General features: G+C 36.9%; 1 protein-coding gene across 3 annotated transcripts in view; it reads right to left on the reverse strand.

Annotated features, from left to right (window-relative positions):
• Nucleotides 1-18,192, reverse strand: part of RBM25 (RNA binding motif protein 25) — a 45,485-nt gene that overhangs the window by 2,222 nt on the left and 25,071 nt on the right. For 2 of the 3 annotated variants that reach the window (XM_070417169.1, XM_070417164.1), the window contains exons 9-18: nucleotides 18,100-18,183; nucleotides 14,425-14,711; nucleotides 12,665-12,887; nucleotides 12,468-12,557; nucleotides 10,289-10,362; nucleotides 8,854-9,004; nucleotides 5,460-5,784; nucleotides 4,820-5,094; nucleotides 4,402-4,500; nucleotides 2,681-2,728 (exon numbers count right to left, since the gene is read on the reverse strand). In XM_070417169.1, coding sequence (XP_070273270.1) covers nucleotides 2,681-2,728; nucleotides 4,402-4,500; nucleotides 4,820-5,094; nucleotides 5,460-5,784; nucleotides 8,854-9,004; nucleotides 10,289-10,362; nucleotides 12,468-12,557; nucleotides 12,665-12,887; nucleotides 14,425-14,711; nucleotides 18,100-18,183 — 1,656 coding nt within the window. Of the gene's footprint in view, nucleotides 1-2,680; nucleotides 2,729-4,401; nucleotides 4,501-4,819; nucleotides 5,095-5,240; nucleotides 5,315-5,459; nucleotides 5,785-8,853; nucleotides 9,005-10,288; nucleotides 10,363-12,467; nucleotides 12,558-12,664; nucleotides 12,888-14,424; nucleotides 14,712-18,099; nucleotides 18,184-18,192 lie in introns of those variants that run through there. The other variant, XM_070417178.1, reaches the window with a different exon arrangement.

The raw sequence follows: 18,192 nt of genomic DNA on the forward strand, positions 1-18,192 counted from the left end.
ATCCATGTGTCTCTCTCGTCTCTCCCCCCCGTTTCTACTACCTCTAAAAATAAATGGAAAAATATCCTCAGGTGAGAATTACCACACACACACCCCCACCAAAAAAAGAGTCTAACATCATACTTCAAATATTAAAATGAATTAACACTGACACATGGCATCCTCACTTACAAGTGATTACAACTCTACCAAGAACAAAAACTAGAACACTGCCTGACTGGTGTGGCTCAGTGGTTGAGTACCAACCTATAAACCAGGAGGTCACAGCTCAATTCCTGGTCAGAGCACATGCCCAGGTAGCTGACTCAATCCCCAGTGTGGGGCATGCAAGAGGCAACTAATCAACGACTCTTACTCATCATTGAGGTTTCTAAACTCTCTCTTCCTCTCTGAAAATCAATAAAAATATATTTAAAACAAACAAAAACCCAACAAACCAATAAAAATATATTTTAAAAAAATCCCTCTGCCCTGGCCAGGTGACTGAGTAGGTTGGAGCATCATCCTGTATACCTAAACATTACGGGTTCGATTCCTGGACAGGGCATACTTAGGTTGTGGGTTTAATACTAAGTTAAGGTGTACATGGAAGGCATATGTGGGAGGCAGCCAATTGTTGTTTCTCTCTCACATAAATGTTTCTCACCCCCTTAAAAAAAAAAATCAATAAAAACGTGTCCTCATGCCCTAACCAGTTTGGCTCAGTGGATAGAGCATCAGCCTGCGGACTGAAGGGTCCCAGGTTCGATTCCGGTCAAGGGCATGTACCTTGGTTGTGGGCACATCCCCAGTAGAGGATGTGCAGGAGGCAGCTGATGGATGTTTCTCTCTCATCGATGTTACTAAGTCTCTATGCCTCTCCCTTCTTCTGTGTAAAAAAAAATCAATAAAATATATATTTTTTAAAAAGTGTCCTCAAGGAAGGATTTAAAGAAAAAAAAAATTACATCACTCTGCCCCAGAAAATCTGTCCAATTGCCATATTAGGCACCCCGCCATCATCTGAACTGATTCACTACTTGTATTCATATACATATATATTTTTTTAATTGATTTCAGAAAAAGAAAGGGAGAGGGATAGAAACACCAATGATGAAAATATTGGGGATCAAGCCAGCAACCACAGCATATGACCCCACCAAGAATCGAACCGTGACCTCCTGGTTCATGGGTCAATGCTCAACCACTGGCCAGGCCACTACTTGTATTCTTAAACATTCTACTCTCTGTAACTTTCCAGTTGTTTTATTCCAATACATTTCCCACCAGTCCAGATTCAAACTACCAGCTCTATTCTAATAGTTTTTCCTTTTCCTCCTATAGCTTGGGGTTCATAAACCATTCAATCACTCTCTATTACCTTTACCATCAATATATTTCCTCCTCCTTTTTCTCACAAAACCACAATATTAGATAAATGCAATCACTGACTCTACTGTAATATCCAAATAAAATGCAATTGAGAATTTGGTATTTACTTCCAACATTACCTGTCCAAATGACAACACATCCATACAATCTTCAAGTCTCAATTTAGATGGTTAATTCCTGTGATGTTTTCCCTACCTATTCTCAACACCATCAGATGCTCTATCTCCTCTGCCCCTTTTTACATATCCCCATCATAGCAAATATATTACATTATTGGTATACCTGTCTTCCTGATAGTTCAAGGGCAGATGTCCCACCTTATTATGCTTCTAACACATCCTCTACCAAGTAAGCACTCAATAAATGTACTCTAAAGGTATTAATAGGTCCAGAACTTACATGTATACCCACAAACATGAAAAGTGGAAGAGGGGAGAGACTGGTAAAAAAACAAAACAAAACCCAACTTTCATGTGGTCTAGTCATATATTGTTGTGGGTGCCTTAATCTTTTAATAAATTCAAATTTTAACTTTGGCTTATAAAGAGATTCTGGACCAACAAAGTTAAAAAAAAAAATCAAATACAGAAGTTAATTTGTTCACATAGATTTTTTAAAAATATATTTATTGATTTCAAGGGAGGAAGGGAGAGGAAGAGAAAGAAACATCAATGATGAGAAAGAATCATTGATCAGCTGCCTCCTGCACTTCCCCTATTGGGGATCAAGCCGGAAACCCAGGCGTGTGCCCATGACCAGAATCGAACCCAGGACTCTTCAGTCCACAGGCCCATGCTCTATCCACTGAGCCAAACCGGCTAGGGCTGTTCACATAGATATTAATTAAAATATTAATAACAGCCTTAGCCGTGTAGCTCAGTTGGTTAGCATATCATCTCAATACACCAAAGGCTGTAGGTTTGATCAGGGCACATACAAGAATCAATCAATGAATGCATATATAAGTGGAACAAGTCGTTGTCTCGTTGTCTCTCTCTCTCTCTCTCTTTCTCTCTCTCTCTCAAATCAATAAATTAAAAAATGTGTTAATAAGCCCAGCCGGTGTGGCTTGGTGGTTGAGTGTTGGCCCATGAACCAAGAGATCACAGTTTGATTCCAGGTTAGGGCACATGCCTGGGCTTCAGGCTACATCCCCAATAGGTGGCATACAGGAGGCAGCCGATCAATGTTTCTCTCTCAGGGATGTTTCTATCTCTGTCTCCACTCCTCTCTCTAAAATCAATGAAAATGTATTTTAAAACATACATACATAAATAAATGTATTAATAACACTGAATTTCTAACTTACCATGGCAACATCATCTAAAATGCTCTGCGGTGAACTATGAGCCATAACCTAAAAGAAATAAAAAATTATAATTTTGAAAAATAAATGAAAACCTATCAACCAACCAAAAAAGCAAGAGAGTCAAGTAATTTTAAGATACTTTCAAACTAGTATGGGAATTTCTTGTGGGTGAAGAATCTTTCTATAAATTTCTTAATTCCCCAAATCCCACTCTCTGGAATGGAAATTTGACACCATAACTTGGGCCCTTAATCTCTATAGTATCTGTCTTCTAATTCAAATCCAGTCTTACAAGTTTTAATGCTACAATAATTATAACTGTAAAGGGCAACCTAAATCTGCTACACCTAATGTTAAAATAGGGAGAAAAATAGCATATTCTTACATGTAATTAGTTATTCCTTTATAGAAATATGGTACTTCTACTGTGATGTCTTAGGGGATGCTTGTAACTTACACTTTTCTAAGGTGGGTTTCAAGAAGATAGGGGGAGTTTAAAGAGGATATCCACCACATAGTAATCAATCAATAAATTCTAGAGGCCCAGTGCATGAAATTCATGGACAGGTAGGGACCCTAGGCCTTGCCAGGGATCAGGGCCCAACGGGGCCAGGCCAATCGATTGGGGTCTGCCGGCCGGGGGGAAGGACATGGGGGAAGAGACTGCGGGAGTTTGGACATTGGCTCCAGGAGGGAGCCAGTCCTCGGCCTCCCTGGGAAAGGGGCCGCCCGCGAGGCGACGGTCACCGGGCTGGGCACAGAAAGAACGTACACTGGACACCACCATCCCGGTTCCCGGCCTCCCCCCTCCTCCTTCCCTCACTGCCGCCCCACCACTGCAATGGCCTGGGCCGGGGGGGGGGCAGACGACGACGACAAGGTGTGGAAGGTTGGCCACTGGCCCCAAAGAGGGAGCCAGCTCTTGGCCTCCTTGGGAAAGGGGCCATGTCCACCACCACCCACACCCAGTTCCCTGTCCCAGCCCAGGGTTCAAAGGCCTCAGCGGGGTCAGGAGGCAACAGTCAGGAGGCAACAGTCACCGGGCCAGGCGCAAAAGGAACAAACGCCAGACACCAATCCCCGCCATCGGCACCCTGCCACCTTGTGGTTCCTGCCTCCCCACCATGCTGCCACCAGGGCCTGCCAGTGAGGGGGGAGTAGAGGAGGGACAAGGGGAGGGACTGCGGGAGGTTGGCTGGCCAGGGGAGATTGGCTGTGGGCACCTCCTGCATTAAGAGTCTGCCCTCTGGTGGTCAGTGAGCATCATAGTGACCAGTTGTTCCGTCATAATGGTCACTTAGGCTTTTATATATATAAATTATGCTCTGACGAAAACTATTTTACTCCTCCTCCAAAGGATGGATGATTGACAAAGAAACTGATAAGACAAGCTATCAGCTATCTCCACAACACCTCAACTGTACTTCAATACCATTCTAACCATTAAGACAAGAAAGGGGTGGGGCAAGGCATTCTTAGGGGGCAGGGAGAGAGCAAAATTGGCAGCAGCCAGCAATTCTATCCTCTTTGACCCTTTGAAATGAAAGCATGCAGCCTAGGGGTCTGAAATAGGGTGGAGGGATTCATTTAAGTAGCCATGAATCTCTTAACTGAAACTAAACTATCATGGACTTAACCCTACAAGGTATTATATTTTCGAAAATGTCCCACATTTTAAAGTATGAAACAAATGTTGCGGATGGAGAGAGAAAAAGACTAACCTTAGAACAAACAAAATCAACTAATGTAGCTTCTTCTTCACCTATGTATTCTATAATTTTCTTATTAATCCAAGGTCTAATTCGTCGTTCCATCAATATCTGAAAAATAAAGGACGGTTACTAAAGTAAAGAAAATTTTTATTACACTTTAAAAAAGTCTACAAACTTGTGGTTTTTTCATAACATTAAAATATAATCTTTCACACTAGGAGAGGTACATATCAAGATATATTTACTTCTAATTTATGAAGACTTCAAGTACCACCACTAATTTCCCCAATAATTTACTAAATTCTCAGCAATGTCAAGATTCCAGCTACATTATCATCACTACTTGTCATTAATGGCATCAACTGAATCTGTATGCTATATTCAAAACCACTTACAATAAAATGGTGAAATACAATTTACTACTCACAGAGTCCACAATAGACCAATCCAGGGGATAAGCAAAAAGCTCAGGTTTGGCTGTAGGGATTTTCTCAATGAGACTCTTAATGTGTTTGCGCTTTTCTTCAGTGTTTACGGTGCCTTTAGCAGCATTTTTATCATCTTCACCATAATCCAAGGGAACCAGTTTCCTTTTTCGGGGTACATCATCACTGTCTTCATCCTCAAATTTGTTAAAGACACTATCTACAGGGAGTTTCTTTCTCTTCACAGAATTAGGTTGACCAGGACTATTGGAAGCACCTATAGTAAAAACACTCTATTAGCATGATGACTTTATCTTGAAATGTTACATTTTATAACCCACCATCCCCTCAAAAGCAGTGCAAAATATCATTTCACAAGTCTCAGAGAAAGATCCCAACTGTAAAAAATAACTCACTACTCACAAGTGCTAGAAAATTTAACTTTTCATTTCTTCTCAGAACTCGAGGCAGCTGCAGATATAGGAGCACTAGTAGAACTATGAAAACAATAGTGAGCTAGAAAGGCATTTTTGAATTTTTTCTATCTACCTACCAAGCAGCACATATTTATTTTTCCTTAAGGCAAAATTCAGGAGTTTGCAGAGGGAAAAATAAAGACAAAGGAAATAAATGCTAACATACCCAGTTTAAGACTCAGTCCTATTTTTGGCCTATGCTCCTCAGGTTGTTGTTGATCTGGCGAATTTTCATGAGGAATAATAATACCACAGGGAGACTCATCCCCAGGAGTGTTGGGGGTTGCATTGCCACTGGCAGAGGAAACAGATGGGGCAGAACTGATGGGCCTCAGAGTTGGTTTAAGACAGGGCTTCTGCTCTGGCTCTTCTTCCTCTTCCACGGGTTCCTCTCGTTTTTCTTCTTTTTCTTGCTTTTCTTCTTCCTCTTCCTCTGATTCTGGTTCTTGCTTTATTTGTGGTTGTCTGCGCCTCTCAGCCTCTTGTTCCATCTAAAAGAAAAAAAATAATCTAACTCAGACCACAACTATACTCAATTCAACTGGCTTTTTGTTTTGTATCTATAATGAAAAAAGCATAATATGCTAATTTGACTGGATGTCCTTCCAGACAAAGCCACAGTGGGGAGGGATGAAGCAGAGGTGGCAGAGCCCCTTCCCCCCCACCCCCGCCCCCGGCCGTGGCAGCAGTGGGGGCCAGGGCCAAGGCCCTTGCATGAATTTCGTGCATCAGGCCTCTAGTTATCTTTATAAAAATCTCTATTTTTTTTTTTCATTAGGAATAGTGGAAAACATTGCTCACTTCTATAATCAGAAAGCTAAGTAAATCTGTAAAGTAGATGAGATACTTCGAAAATTTAAAAAAAGGTTTTACAAATATTCTTCAGTGGTGTTATATAAAACTTCAGATTAACAAAGGTAAATACATAATAAATAGCTCACTAATTCAAAATGAAAAGTATGTTTTTATAATTTCATTAAGGACATTATAACCAGAGTCCTGGCTGGGTGACTCAATTGGTTCGAGTGTCATCCCATATACCAAAAAGATTACTGGTTCAATTCCTGGTCAGGGCACATAACTAGGTTGCGGGTTGAATCCCCATTCAGGGTGGGTGCAGGAGGCACCCAATTGATGTTTTTCTCTATCTCTCTCTCTCAAAAAAAAAATAAAATTTTTTTTTCAATAAAAATGTGTCCTTGGGTAAAGATTAAAAAAAGGAAAAGAAACTATAGCCAGAAGTTTTTTGTTTTGTTTTTATAAATATATTTTATTGATTTTTTACAGAGAGGAAGGGAGAGGAATAGAGAGTTAGAAACATCGATCAGCTGGCTCCTGCGCACTCCCCACAGGGGATGTGCCCGCAACCAAGGTACATGCCCTTGACTGGAATCGAACCTGGGACCCTTGAGTCCGCAGGCCGACACTCTTATCAGCTGAGCCAAACCGGTTAGGGCTATAGTCAGAAGTTTTATTTCAGAACAGTATAGACAATACATGAGAGGAAACACAAATCCTCAGCTTGGACATACACAATCATTTCTTTCCCTTTTTTTTGTTTTTACTGATTTTAAAGAGAGGAAGGGAGAGGGAGGAGAGATAGAAACATCAATGATGGGGGGGAAGGAGGGAGGAAGGGAGGGAGGGAGGGAGGGAGGGAGGAAGGGAGGAAGGAAGGAAGGAAGGAAGGAAGGAAGGAAGGAAGGAAGGAAAACGAAACGAAACGAAACGAAAAGAAACATCAATGATGAGAGAGAACCACTGACTGGCTGCCTCCTGCACAACCTCTATTGGGGATTGAGCCCGCAACCTAGGCATGTGTCCTGACCGGGAATCCAACCATGACCTCCTGGCACTCAATCTAGAGCCACATCAGCCGGGTCACAATTATTTCTTCTTTCTAGTTAATGACTAAGGGTAGTAGCCACTTATGAATTCACAAACAAAAGAAACAGGGCAATGGAAAGAATTTAGGACTCTTAAGGCCTATAACAATATGAACATTCCCCCTGAAATTATGAAAGATAATAAAAAATAATCATGAGAGCATTACAAACTTTTAGATGAAGAGATCAATATTTTAAGCATGAAACAAAAATAGAAAATAAAAATATATCTAAGGCCCTAACCAGTTTGGCTCAGTGGATAGAGCATCAGCCTGCGGACTCAAGGGTCCCAGGTTCAATTCCGGTCAGGGGCATGTGCCTGGGTTGCGGGCACAACCCCAGTAGGGAGTGTGCAGGGGGCAGCTGATCGATGTTTCTAACTCTCTATCCCTCTCCCTTCCTCTCTGTAAAAAAATCAATAAAATATATTAAAAAACAACAACAACATATATATATATATCTCTAAGAAAACATTAAAATTCAAATTCATTGGTAGACACAGAATTAAAAAATAAAATCATCACAACCTAAATGTTACAAGACTAACAATATGCCACAATAGTGAAAGTATGAAAAAAGGCATAAGGGCTATAAATTGGTAAAATTCTGGGTGGAAGATTACACCTGATTTAAAAGCACCAAAACACAGCATGTAAATGATAATCCCACTTATAAAACTTATGTGTGAGTGGAGTATATGTGACCTGTGTGGTAACATTTAAAAAGTAACTACTCATTTATAATGATTATAAATGGCTAATAGAAATCAGGTGGTCTTTAATCTCATTATTGTGTTCTATGTTGTCTAAGCTTTCTATTTACTCATGTAAGCACTTTATCAACAGAAAAAAGATCACTATTTCATTTTGAAAAATAAAAGGGACATGTAAGACATAGTTTCTGTTAATAACATGCAACAGATTTTAAAAACTTTGTATGACACACTCTATTCCTAATCAGCATGAGGTATGCCATGTCCTATGATAGTCTTTTCCTTTCAAATGACAAACTATTCATAAAAAAACATTTTTATTTTGGAAACAAAATATTTAGGTTGATAGTGACAGAAGAAACTTAAACCACAAAAGCACACTGTAAAAAGAGGTTTCTAGCTAAGTGTCATTAAAAGACACTCATTTAACATAATACTTCATAGAAATAAATGAATAAAACATCTGAAAGATTTTTAGAATGAGCCAATACTGATTATTTGTGCAATAATAGAAAGAAAAAGTAGTAATAACCTCCCCAAAATAACAAGACTCATGGTGCCTAAAAGTATATTCCCTTATAAACTAAACCACATCATAGTCGGCTTAAGATGACATGCTACCAATTGTCACCCCAACAAATTTAATAAAATAAAAAATTTTTTTTAAAAAGGCCCAGCCAGCATGGCTTAGTGGTTGAGCATCAACCACTAAGATGAGAAATTCTTTCTCATCATTCTCCTATGAATAAGAAGATCATGGTTCAATTCCCAGACAGGGCACGTGCCTGGGTTGCAGGCTCGATCCCCAGTGTGGGGCATGCAAGAGGCAACCAATCAATGATTCTCTCTCATCATTGATGTTTCTACCTCCCTCTCCTCCCTCTCCGAAATCAATAAAAACATATTTTTTTTAAAAAGATGACTTCATGATCTTAAAATATTGTTATGTGATAGTAACTCACCCTCTGAAGCTCTGCATCTGGATCCGGATGCCCTTCTGCCAGAAGTCGCTGCCTGATTTCCTCTAGCTCTTCCTTCTCTCTTTTCCTATCCCGTTCATCTGCTTCCATTTCCTTTTCCCTGTCACGCAATCTTTTCTGAAGAGCACTTCCTCTGCAAAAGAAATCGAAACAGGACATATTTAAAACTCAAACCATCAATTATTGCACATGATGTCTCCAAAATCACTTTCTTTCAATACTAAAACTGCATTCTAAAAGACAAAAGACCCTTAATGTTCTGTATCTGCAGACATTGTGATCTCTACATGTTACTATTTAATAAGTAAGCATTGTCTTGTCACTTATAACCATGCCTCATTGTTAAGTCATTCTAAATAAGTATCTAAATCAAGCAGAAAAGTAGCTTTGAGAGAAAAAGGAAGTTCTCATTTTGTGCCTATTCCACAGGGAAACCCCAAAACATAACCTATGTTTGCTTGGATGCTAAGCTGTGAAAAATTAACACAAGAAGCAATAATAATAGATCTGTATCTTCAATTAAAATAAATGATTTCCCTGTGGAAAAAAGTACTAGTAGTACAGAATCAATAGAAAGCAGAGGTTCTCTCCATATAGCACTTTATTATACCTCAGAATGTTGAAATTATACACTGCTATTTTATGATTCAAAAATTTCACTTTTTTGCATTTTCCAAATAATCAAATTCTTGAAATTCTTTCCATTTAATTTGCTAATTCTGATGTTTTAGCGCCTGAATATTAAGCTTACCTACATATTAAATGCCTTTACTACATGTCTGGATCATATGAGGCACATGAGAGATTTTTCAAAAATAAAAATACTGACCCCTATCTTCAGGGAAATTATAGTATGGAGTACAGGGAGCCAAACAAAACCAATTTTACCACCATGCCATAAGTGCTAGAATGAAAGTAGTTCAGACACGCTGTGGAAAACAAAGAGAAGAGGGAAGGCAAAGGATTCACCAACTCTCACTTCACAATAATATATCAATTGGTTGGGAGAGGAGGATGGAAGGGTGGTTCAGATTACTGTGTGGCATTCTTTAAATCCTTGAAGAAAATAATTTCTAGACCACTCCAGACAGTCATAAAGATCAATTATAACTTGCTATAAAAACTGAACCTCTTTAAAATACATGAAGAAAAATTTGTAATACTATATTATCCCTCCTCCCCCTCCCCCCCGCCCGCCAAAGATACATAGAAATGTCAATCCTTTGCCAACAGTGCTTTCCCCCACTGCCCAACCACCCCCTCCAGAATAGCATATCAGCTATGGGTGCGATTACAAGAGGGAATATGAAGATTTCGTTCTTTATTCCGCTGAATGAACGTGCACTCTCTGGTAGACAAGGGGAAAATATACCTAATGAAATGCTAAAAGTATGAGTTCATAAAGCAAGGTCTTTACCTGTAATATTTGGGATCATCTCTATCATCATCATAATCTTCTAAGAATTCTTTTAGTCGTTTAGCTTCTTTTGCCTAGAAAGGATAAAGTGTGCAAAGTTAACATAAAAGTCATTTAAGTTACACCCTCCCCCTTTCTTGGGAACAGATTTTTCTTATCCATACCATTTGAACTTTATAATTCTCATATACTTCATATGTTAAATGTAAATAACAGTATATGTCTTTTGTCTTTTACTCATAAGACAAGTCAGAATTAGGACTTATCTGTAAAATAAAAACCACCGACAGTATGCTATAATAAATTTGTTCCCTGAATATAATCTTCAAAGTACAGTAATTATCTTCTAATTAATGAAACCTAAGCAAATCAGTAAACAAAACTGAAAGTTATCTTACTAAATTTGTTAACTGAATAAAAATATTTTACACATTTTCATTTGTAAATGATACTGTAAGTACTTTTTGTGAAATGCAGGGTTAAAAATTTAAATCATGTTCATGCATCAATTTAAAGGTAATGCCTATCTCACTTTGAGTACACAAACCTCTTATTCCTACTTTTGGAATTTCAAATATACAACAAATATTATACTTAATAGCAGTTAAACCTAACAATTATATATGCATACATATATAATCTACATCTATTATATCAACAACTACAAAGCAGGTAATGGTAGGTTTCTGACTGCAGTAAAATTTTAACCACTTCATCCAGTTCAAATGTTACCTCTATAAAGACTTCCCCAATCTAATCATTTATCTATGACCAGCTCCTCCCCCAGTCTCTCTCTGTACTCCAAAAATACTGTGAACACACCTTTACCATCTTAAACACTCTCACACATGCTATAGTAAGTACCTTATCTCCCTGACAATATTACCCACTTATTTCAAAATTAGAAGCATTGTTTATTCTTGTATGCCCAGTACTTAGCACAAGGCTGGGATATAATGTACACTCAAAATTTGTCAAATGAATAAAAGTAGATTATCAAGTAGCAATGACAATACAAATATCTAAATAAAACACAGGAGGGCCCACAAGGTAAATACTTAAACAAACGTAAGTTATCACTCCATAAGAGTGCAGAAACTTCCACTTTTTACATCCAATGTTTCTGTTACTGGAACATTTTTATAATAAGCAAATAACTGCTAAGTTTCCAAATAAAAAATTAATAGGAAATGTTTTTCTCGAAAGATAGGTTTCGGATTTGCTTATAGGAAGCAAAAGTCACTTTAAACCTATTCCACAATTATTTCTTCAAATAATTACGTCTTTTACTGTATTATTCTCTTCCTACTTTCTAACCTAGGGATGAAAAATAAATTCTAGAACGGGAGCTACAATCCAGGGAAATAAGAAGTATTTTAAATAATTCTATGACATTAGTGGATGTACTATTCAGAACACCCATACTATCTAGCTAGTTGCTGCATGCACCCTTTTGGTTACTTACAAAAATTCCCTCTATGTCTCATGTTCAAAACTATTTGAAGAAGATTCCTAACTTCAGTGAAGTTTTTGGAAGAATAATCTCCAAACTGGAGATAAAGAAACTTTCATGAAATTCTGGTAAAGACAGAACACATGGAACATACTACTGAAGCAAATACTATGATAAAATATATTTTTGACATTTTACTTAGTAACAACCTAAACCAATTGTTCACTGTTACAGTTTATCAAACAAAGCAAATGTGAAAAAAAGACGTATTTTTTATGATTACGTATTATATAGTAAAAAGAATAAATAGTAACCGAAGGAAAACCTATAATCCATAAATGTTATATAAAGACAATTTTGACTTATAAAACCAGAAGTCTTATAAAACCAGAAGTCTTCTCAGGACACTCTCATCCATCCCAATGTACCAACCAATACAGAATATCAAAGCTTCTTCTTCAAATTCAAAAATGTTGCAGATTCTTAATCAGAGAACGTTCTATAAATTCTCATTTTATATATTACTCTATGACAGATTTACTTTGAAAGAATACCAAAAGATAATTTGGTATAGGTAGCAAAAATGTGAAAAATAGAAGGGAATAAAGATTTTGGTTACTGAAAGTGTCTCAAGGTTATTTGAAATATATACAAATAATATTATGCTAGGAACGATTTGACCTCATTTATATCTAAAAATCACTTATTTTTAACCTAGATTATTACCATTTCTCTTCTCCTTTCCTCTTCTCTTTCAGCCTCTTTCTCATACTCCCGGGTTTTCTTCCGTTCTCTGATTTCCCAATTCTTAAGGCGCTAAAAACGAAATTGTCAGAGCTTTAAAAATATACACAGGGTTCTAAAATTTTTGCATAAGCTACTAAGTACTCAACTTTACCAATATAAGCATTTCCTCAATTTACCTCTTGATAAGCAGCTTCTTTCTCCCGGAGTTTTCTTTCAAGTTTTCTTCGTTCATATGCATCTTCTTCATCCTCTTCTCGATCCCTTTTCTTGTCTTTTTCTCTTTCTCGCTCCCGTTCCCTTTCACGCTCTCTTTCTCGTTCACGCTCTCTTTCTCTTTCACGTTCTCTCTCTCTCTCTCTTTCCCGCTCCCGCTCCCTTTCACGATCTCTGCTCTTTTCTCTACATAAAAAAAAGATTTTTAAAATTCTGTCATTCTTTTTGTTTTCCTTTAAAAACCAAGGTAGAGAACAACATATATTATGAAACAGACAAGCCAGAATTCAGCATTTCATTTCTGCAAAACTGTAAACTCCTTTATATTCATCAGAGGCACAGAATAGAATTCTAGCCCCAAATTCTGAATTCGGTGTTAATGCATATTGGTATCTCAGAAAATAAACCAAGAAACCCTGGAAATAACAAATACAAAGGGCTTCCCTAGCTGATTTGGCTCAGTGGATAGAGTGTCAGTCTGCAGGCTGAAGGGTTCCGGGTTCAATTCTGGTCAAGGGCACATGCTCGGGTTGCAGCCTCAATCTCCAATAGGTGGCATGCCGGAGGCAGCCGATCAATGATTCTCTCTCATCATTGATGTTTCTATCTCTCTCCTTCTCCCTTCCTCTCTGAAATCAATAAAAATATATTTTTTTAAAAAGAAAAGAAATACAAAGGCTAATGAACATATTAAAAAATAGTTTATTTCACTTGTAGTCAAGGAATGAAGGTGATAAAGGGTGCGGAGAAAAGAGCATTTTGTCATGTTACATGGATAAATTACAACTATAGGAGCAATGAAAAGTTCTCAAATATTTAATTTGAAACAATAAAACCAAATTGCAGTATATGATATAATGCCATGAATCTAAATACAAATATATAGTATATATGAAAAAATACACTGTTCTGTAGTATAAGTATAAAGACACTATTTTATATATGTAAAATGCTCAATAATAGTCAAAAGGATACTGGTTATTCCAGGGGAGATGGAAAAGAAGAATTTTAATGCCCACTAAAGATTAAGAGCACTAAACTTCCAGTTCCAGTAACTGATTAACTGACTTAAAGGGGACCTCCCTTCAGGTACAATCAGATGGAAAATCTGCAAGCCAAAAATGTGTATTTGAAAACTAGCTTGAAAAAAAAAAAAAAAAAGATGTGCTTTTCTCTCTTCTCTCCTTCTACTCTCCCTTTTCTTCCTCTTCCTTCCTTTGCTAATTTTTGCTCCCTCATTCTTAAAGAATTTGAGATCAATCAACTGAAATCAATATAATTAAGAAAAATTTCTAAATAAAACAAAAAGATGAGATTACTAGGACTTATAAGAGGTGAGTTGTGGGCGTGCAGTGGGCTACAGGACCAAATCGACACCAGAGGCTAAAACTAGAACTGACTTCCCAGTATAATGGACCTCCATGAAACGGTGACTAGAAGAAAAAGGCCAACGGCCCAAAAAGACAACAAAATTCTGTCTGCCCAGGGCACTGGATGGACAGTTGATATGTTCTGGGTCTGTAAAAACTGGCTTGAGACAGAAAGTAATCCTAAAATTAAAACTGTTATTTTCACCAATGTTTTACATACGTTATACAGCAAGCCAGGCATGCTCTGTGGCTAAGGAAGTCCTCATCACATAAATGTTAAGTCGTCCTACAGAGTGCTAACCTGCAGTTCAATGAAAGCTATCACGAAAATAATAACTTCTATAAAGCCTTACCTTGATCGACTCCGATCCTTATTCCGATCTGAACTCCTTTCCCGATCGCGGTCACGATCTCTCTCTCGATCACGATCCCGATCTCTCTCCTTTGTCCGGTCACGATCCCTATCCCGTTCTCGTTCCCGCTCCCGTTCCTTCTCCTTTTCTCGTTCACGTTCTCTTTCCCTTTCTCGTTCTCGTTCTCGCCTTTCTCGTTCCCTTTCACGCTCCCTCTCTCTTTCTCTCCGTTCTTTCTCAATTTCCTGTCTTTCTTTTTCTTTTTTGCCTTTCTCTTCTTCCAGTTTCTAGAAACCAATAAAAGTACTTTTAGAGTTAATCTGTAGTTCCAATATTCAGATTTTTCCCAGCACAATGCCCAATATTAACAACAACAAAAAAAACCACTGGTACTTTGCTATTAAATATTTGTGGTTTTACTTGACAAATTAAATTGAAGCAATCACAAGACTAGATAGATTTCGTGCAAAACCATATACTCTACACAGACCAGGAATCTCCAATCTTGGATGCTGGGAGATTGTGTCAAGTGTGGCTAGCCACTCAATGATTATATAACTAAAATGATCATGAAGAATGTGTTGGTTTATAGAGTTCTAAAAAGACAATCAGTTAGCAAAAATGTGATTCTTCCCATTATAAATTTCTGTAAATCAGTGGGATTATGGATACTAATTTCAAACCATGACTTCCCACTACCTAAAGGTTGTGATTAAGGGTTTTAAAAAGGAGGTGGAGAAGAAGAGTCAGGTCACTGTAACACAACTAAATAGTATGTCTTCTAATATGCCCACCCTCCAAAAGGCAAGGTAAATTCAACCAAGATCTGCCTCACTATCTGTGGAAACATTTACTCCCACCATTACAAGATGGACAGCCCACCAAATTCAAAAGTTTGAAAAATCACTCACTTCAAGCAAAAATTTTAACTTAACTGTAAAAGCAATATATTTGTGCCCATTATGCCTATAAGACAATAAAAATATATCAACAGTGATAAATCCATCCTGGGAAGGAATGATTGTGTATTAACTTACAGATGCTGTGTTAGGACATGGATCGCCAACACTGGATTAACCTTGCCTACAAGCTATGTTTCTGGGAGGAAGAGCAAGTACATGGTTCACAAATAAACCAAATTAACAAAGTCAGACCAAGTTTGTACCCTCACAAGATTACCAGCGCACCACACGGTTTCTATACAAACTCAGAAGAAGAAAAAATACCCCAAACAGGAAAAACAAAACAAAAACAACACATTTATCTCTTTGGTTCCATGTTTAGAGTCACTGAAATGAAATTTAAACTGTAACAATAAAATGTTCATTTTTTCTTTTCTCAGTCATGTAAAGCATTTAAAACAACTTTAAAAAGCAATCTTACCTTTTATACTCTTTTTCTCTTGCTCATGGATCAGAGAACTGATAGGATTATGAAAGAAAAGCTAATGCATGAAAAATCAATATATTCAGCTGCTGTGCCAGTCTGTACGAAAGTAGAATGCAGGCAAAGCTAATACTGAATACATTGAGATTACAAAGGAAAGAGAAAAAGAAATGGTAGAAAGAGGACAGAAACTAAAGGCTATTTAAAGGGGCAATTCTAATTTTTCAAACAGTTCTAATGGATTACAAAAATTTTAATTGTAAAATGAGGCTAGACTACATAACACTTACCTCAGTGTCATACACTTATAAAGAAATTTGTTTATTTCTGAGATAAATACTTACAGACTTTAGCTGTTCCAATAATTTCTTTTGTAGAATTCCTCAACTTTTTTACTCTTGTTTATTCACTGCACTACTTATTTCTTAGGTGTATAGTTTCACTTATGTAAGTAATAATTTCTTTCAGAACTCATTCAAAGTTTTTGTTCTAAGTAAATGAAAAAGTGAGTGAATCTGGTCCATACTAAATGCATTTCTAAAAGATTATATATGTGGTAAATAGATACACACACATATATGTATTTTAAGACACAGACTGAAGAAAGAGGAAATGGAGACTAAAATGGTATGAGTAGTGAAATAATGAAAAGGGAAGAATAGAAAGAAATCATAAATCTTACCTTATTCTCTCTTCAGACTCGTCCGTGCTGTAAATGGACGCCCCCTGCCACGCTGATACCCTGACAGTCTGTGGTTATTTAGTAAACTCATACCAAAACATGCAAAGGTTCACTGAGCTCATTTTTTGTTACTCAAGTTTTAAACATTTCCTTTAACCATCCACCCAATAACAAGAACAGTTTTTCATTTTGACCTTTTTGTTAAAGCACATTTTGGAAATTAGAAATATTCCCCCACCCACCCTACAGTGAAATAAGTCTAAGGAAGTCAAATGCCTGACAGCTTCTCAAACTCTGAAGCAAATATCTTGAAATAATTTTTTAAAAACACGATTTTGTCATACTTTACCAATGACATGACCGGGATTAACAAATAACAAAAAGGGGGTAAACCACACACACAACTGTATACTGTTTTCAAGCTTACTCAGACTCTGAGTTTGAAAATAAACATAGCCAAAAGTATTCCTCTAAAATGACTTCCCACAGGCTATCCCTTTAACTAAAAATTAAGCTGAGGGACCTGCATTTGCACTTTTATTCATATTTAATTCCTGAAAAAGCACTGTGTATGTGAACTAGGGTTGGGCATGGATAATAAGTGTTCAGCAGCATTAATTCAATGGCATTAATTATCAACTTGGAATTTTAAAAGCAGTAAGAAAAAATAAGATTAAATAAAAGAAAAAAATGAATTCAACTTTTCACTGAGTTAAAAGTCACTCAGTCTTATGTGGAAGAACCAGTAATACCTTACTATCTTTAACATCAAAATATATTTCATGCAGTGTTTGCATTTTACTTTCCAAAAGCATCAACTTCAACATCAGCGAACATTCACAGATGCACTGTCATTGAGAGAAGCTTTCAATAGGCAAAACTCGTGAGATTTACTACACACAAATACCCATTTCCAAGCCAGTTACCCCTTTGCATATTTTTCTGAGGGGGCATCCATAAATATAATAAAAAACAGAAGCTCATACTTACATCCTATTCCTTGTTACTTTCCAAGCTGAGTGTTTCATCTTGCATTAGTCACCATATGATCTCTATCATAATGGTGGGGGTCAATGAATAGATTAGCTTTATGGGCATTTACAGTTCTTCCATGCATCTAAAATTTGGTAAGTCTGGTAATCACTGACCTACTTTTTTAAATCTCCCCCTCTCAAATTAAATCTACACAAATATAAATCTTAATTTTTAACCTCAGCTCTAAAGAAAAGGTTTTCCTAAGATTAAGTTAAATAAATGCCCCCAGAAATACACTACAGTGTATGTTATCCTGTCCCCTTGAATCTAGTTTAAATCTGACCTTGATGTTTATGTTGAAACCTAAAAATAAAATTAGCTTTTATTCATATTAAAGTGAGATGACTGCAGAGTAGTCAGTAACTAAAAAAAAAAAAAATTAAATATAATATGTCAAGGTCCACTTTAATATGATATTGGTCTTGTTTGTTTCTATCTAAATATCAATTAAACCTATAAAAAGCATTTAAATTTATATCCTAATGTAAGGTTGATTTTTTTTTTTTGTCTGTTTGCTTTGGATTCTGTAAAAAGTCTAGATTGATATCAAGTGAAAAAAACAAGAATACTACCTTGTGTGTATCTCTGAATTTGCTGATCTCTCGGGATATCAGGTCTCTTTTGTCTTCTTCCATTTCTATAGCATTTATATCTTCCTAAAAGAC

Source organism: Myotis yumanensis, unplaced genomic scaffold, assembly GCF_028538775.1.
Source record: "Myotis yumanensis isolate MYYU_CA2020_CCGP unplaced genomic scaffold, mMyoYum1.0.hap1 SCAF_1, whole genome shotgun sequence".
NCBI lineage: Eukaryota > Metazoa > Chordata > Mammalia > Chiroptera > Vespertilionidae > Myotis > Myotis yumanensis.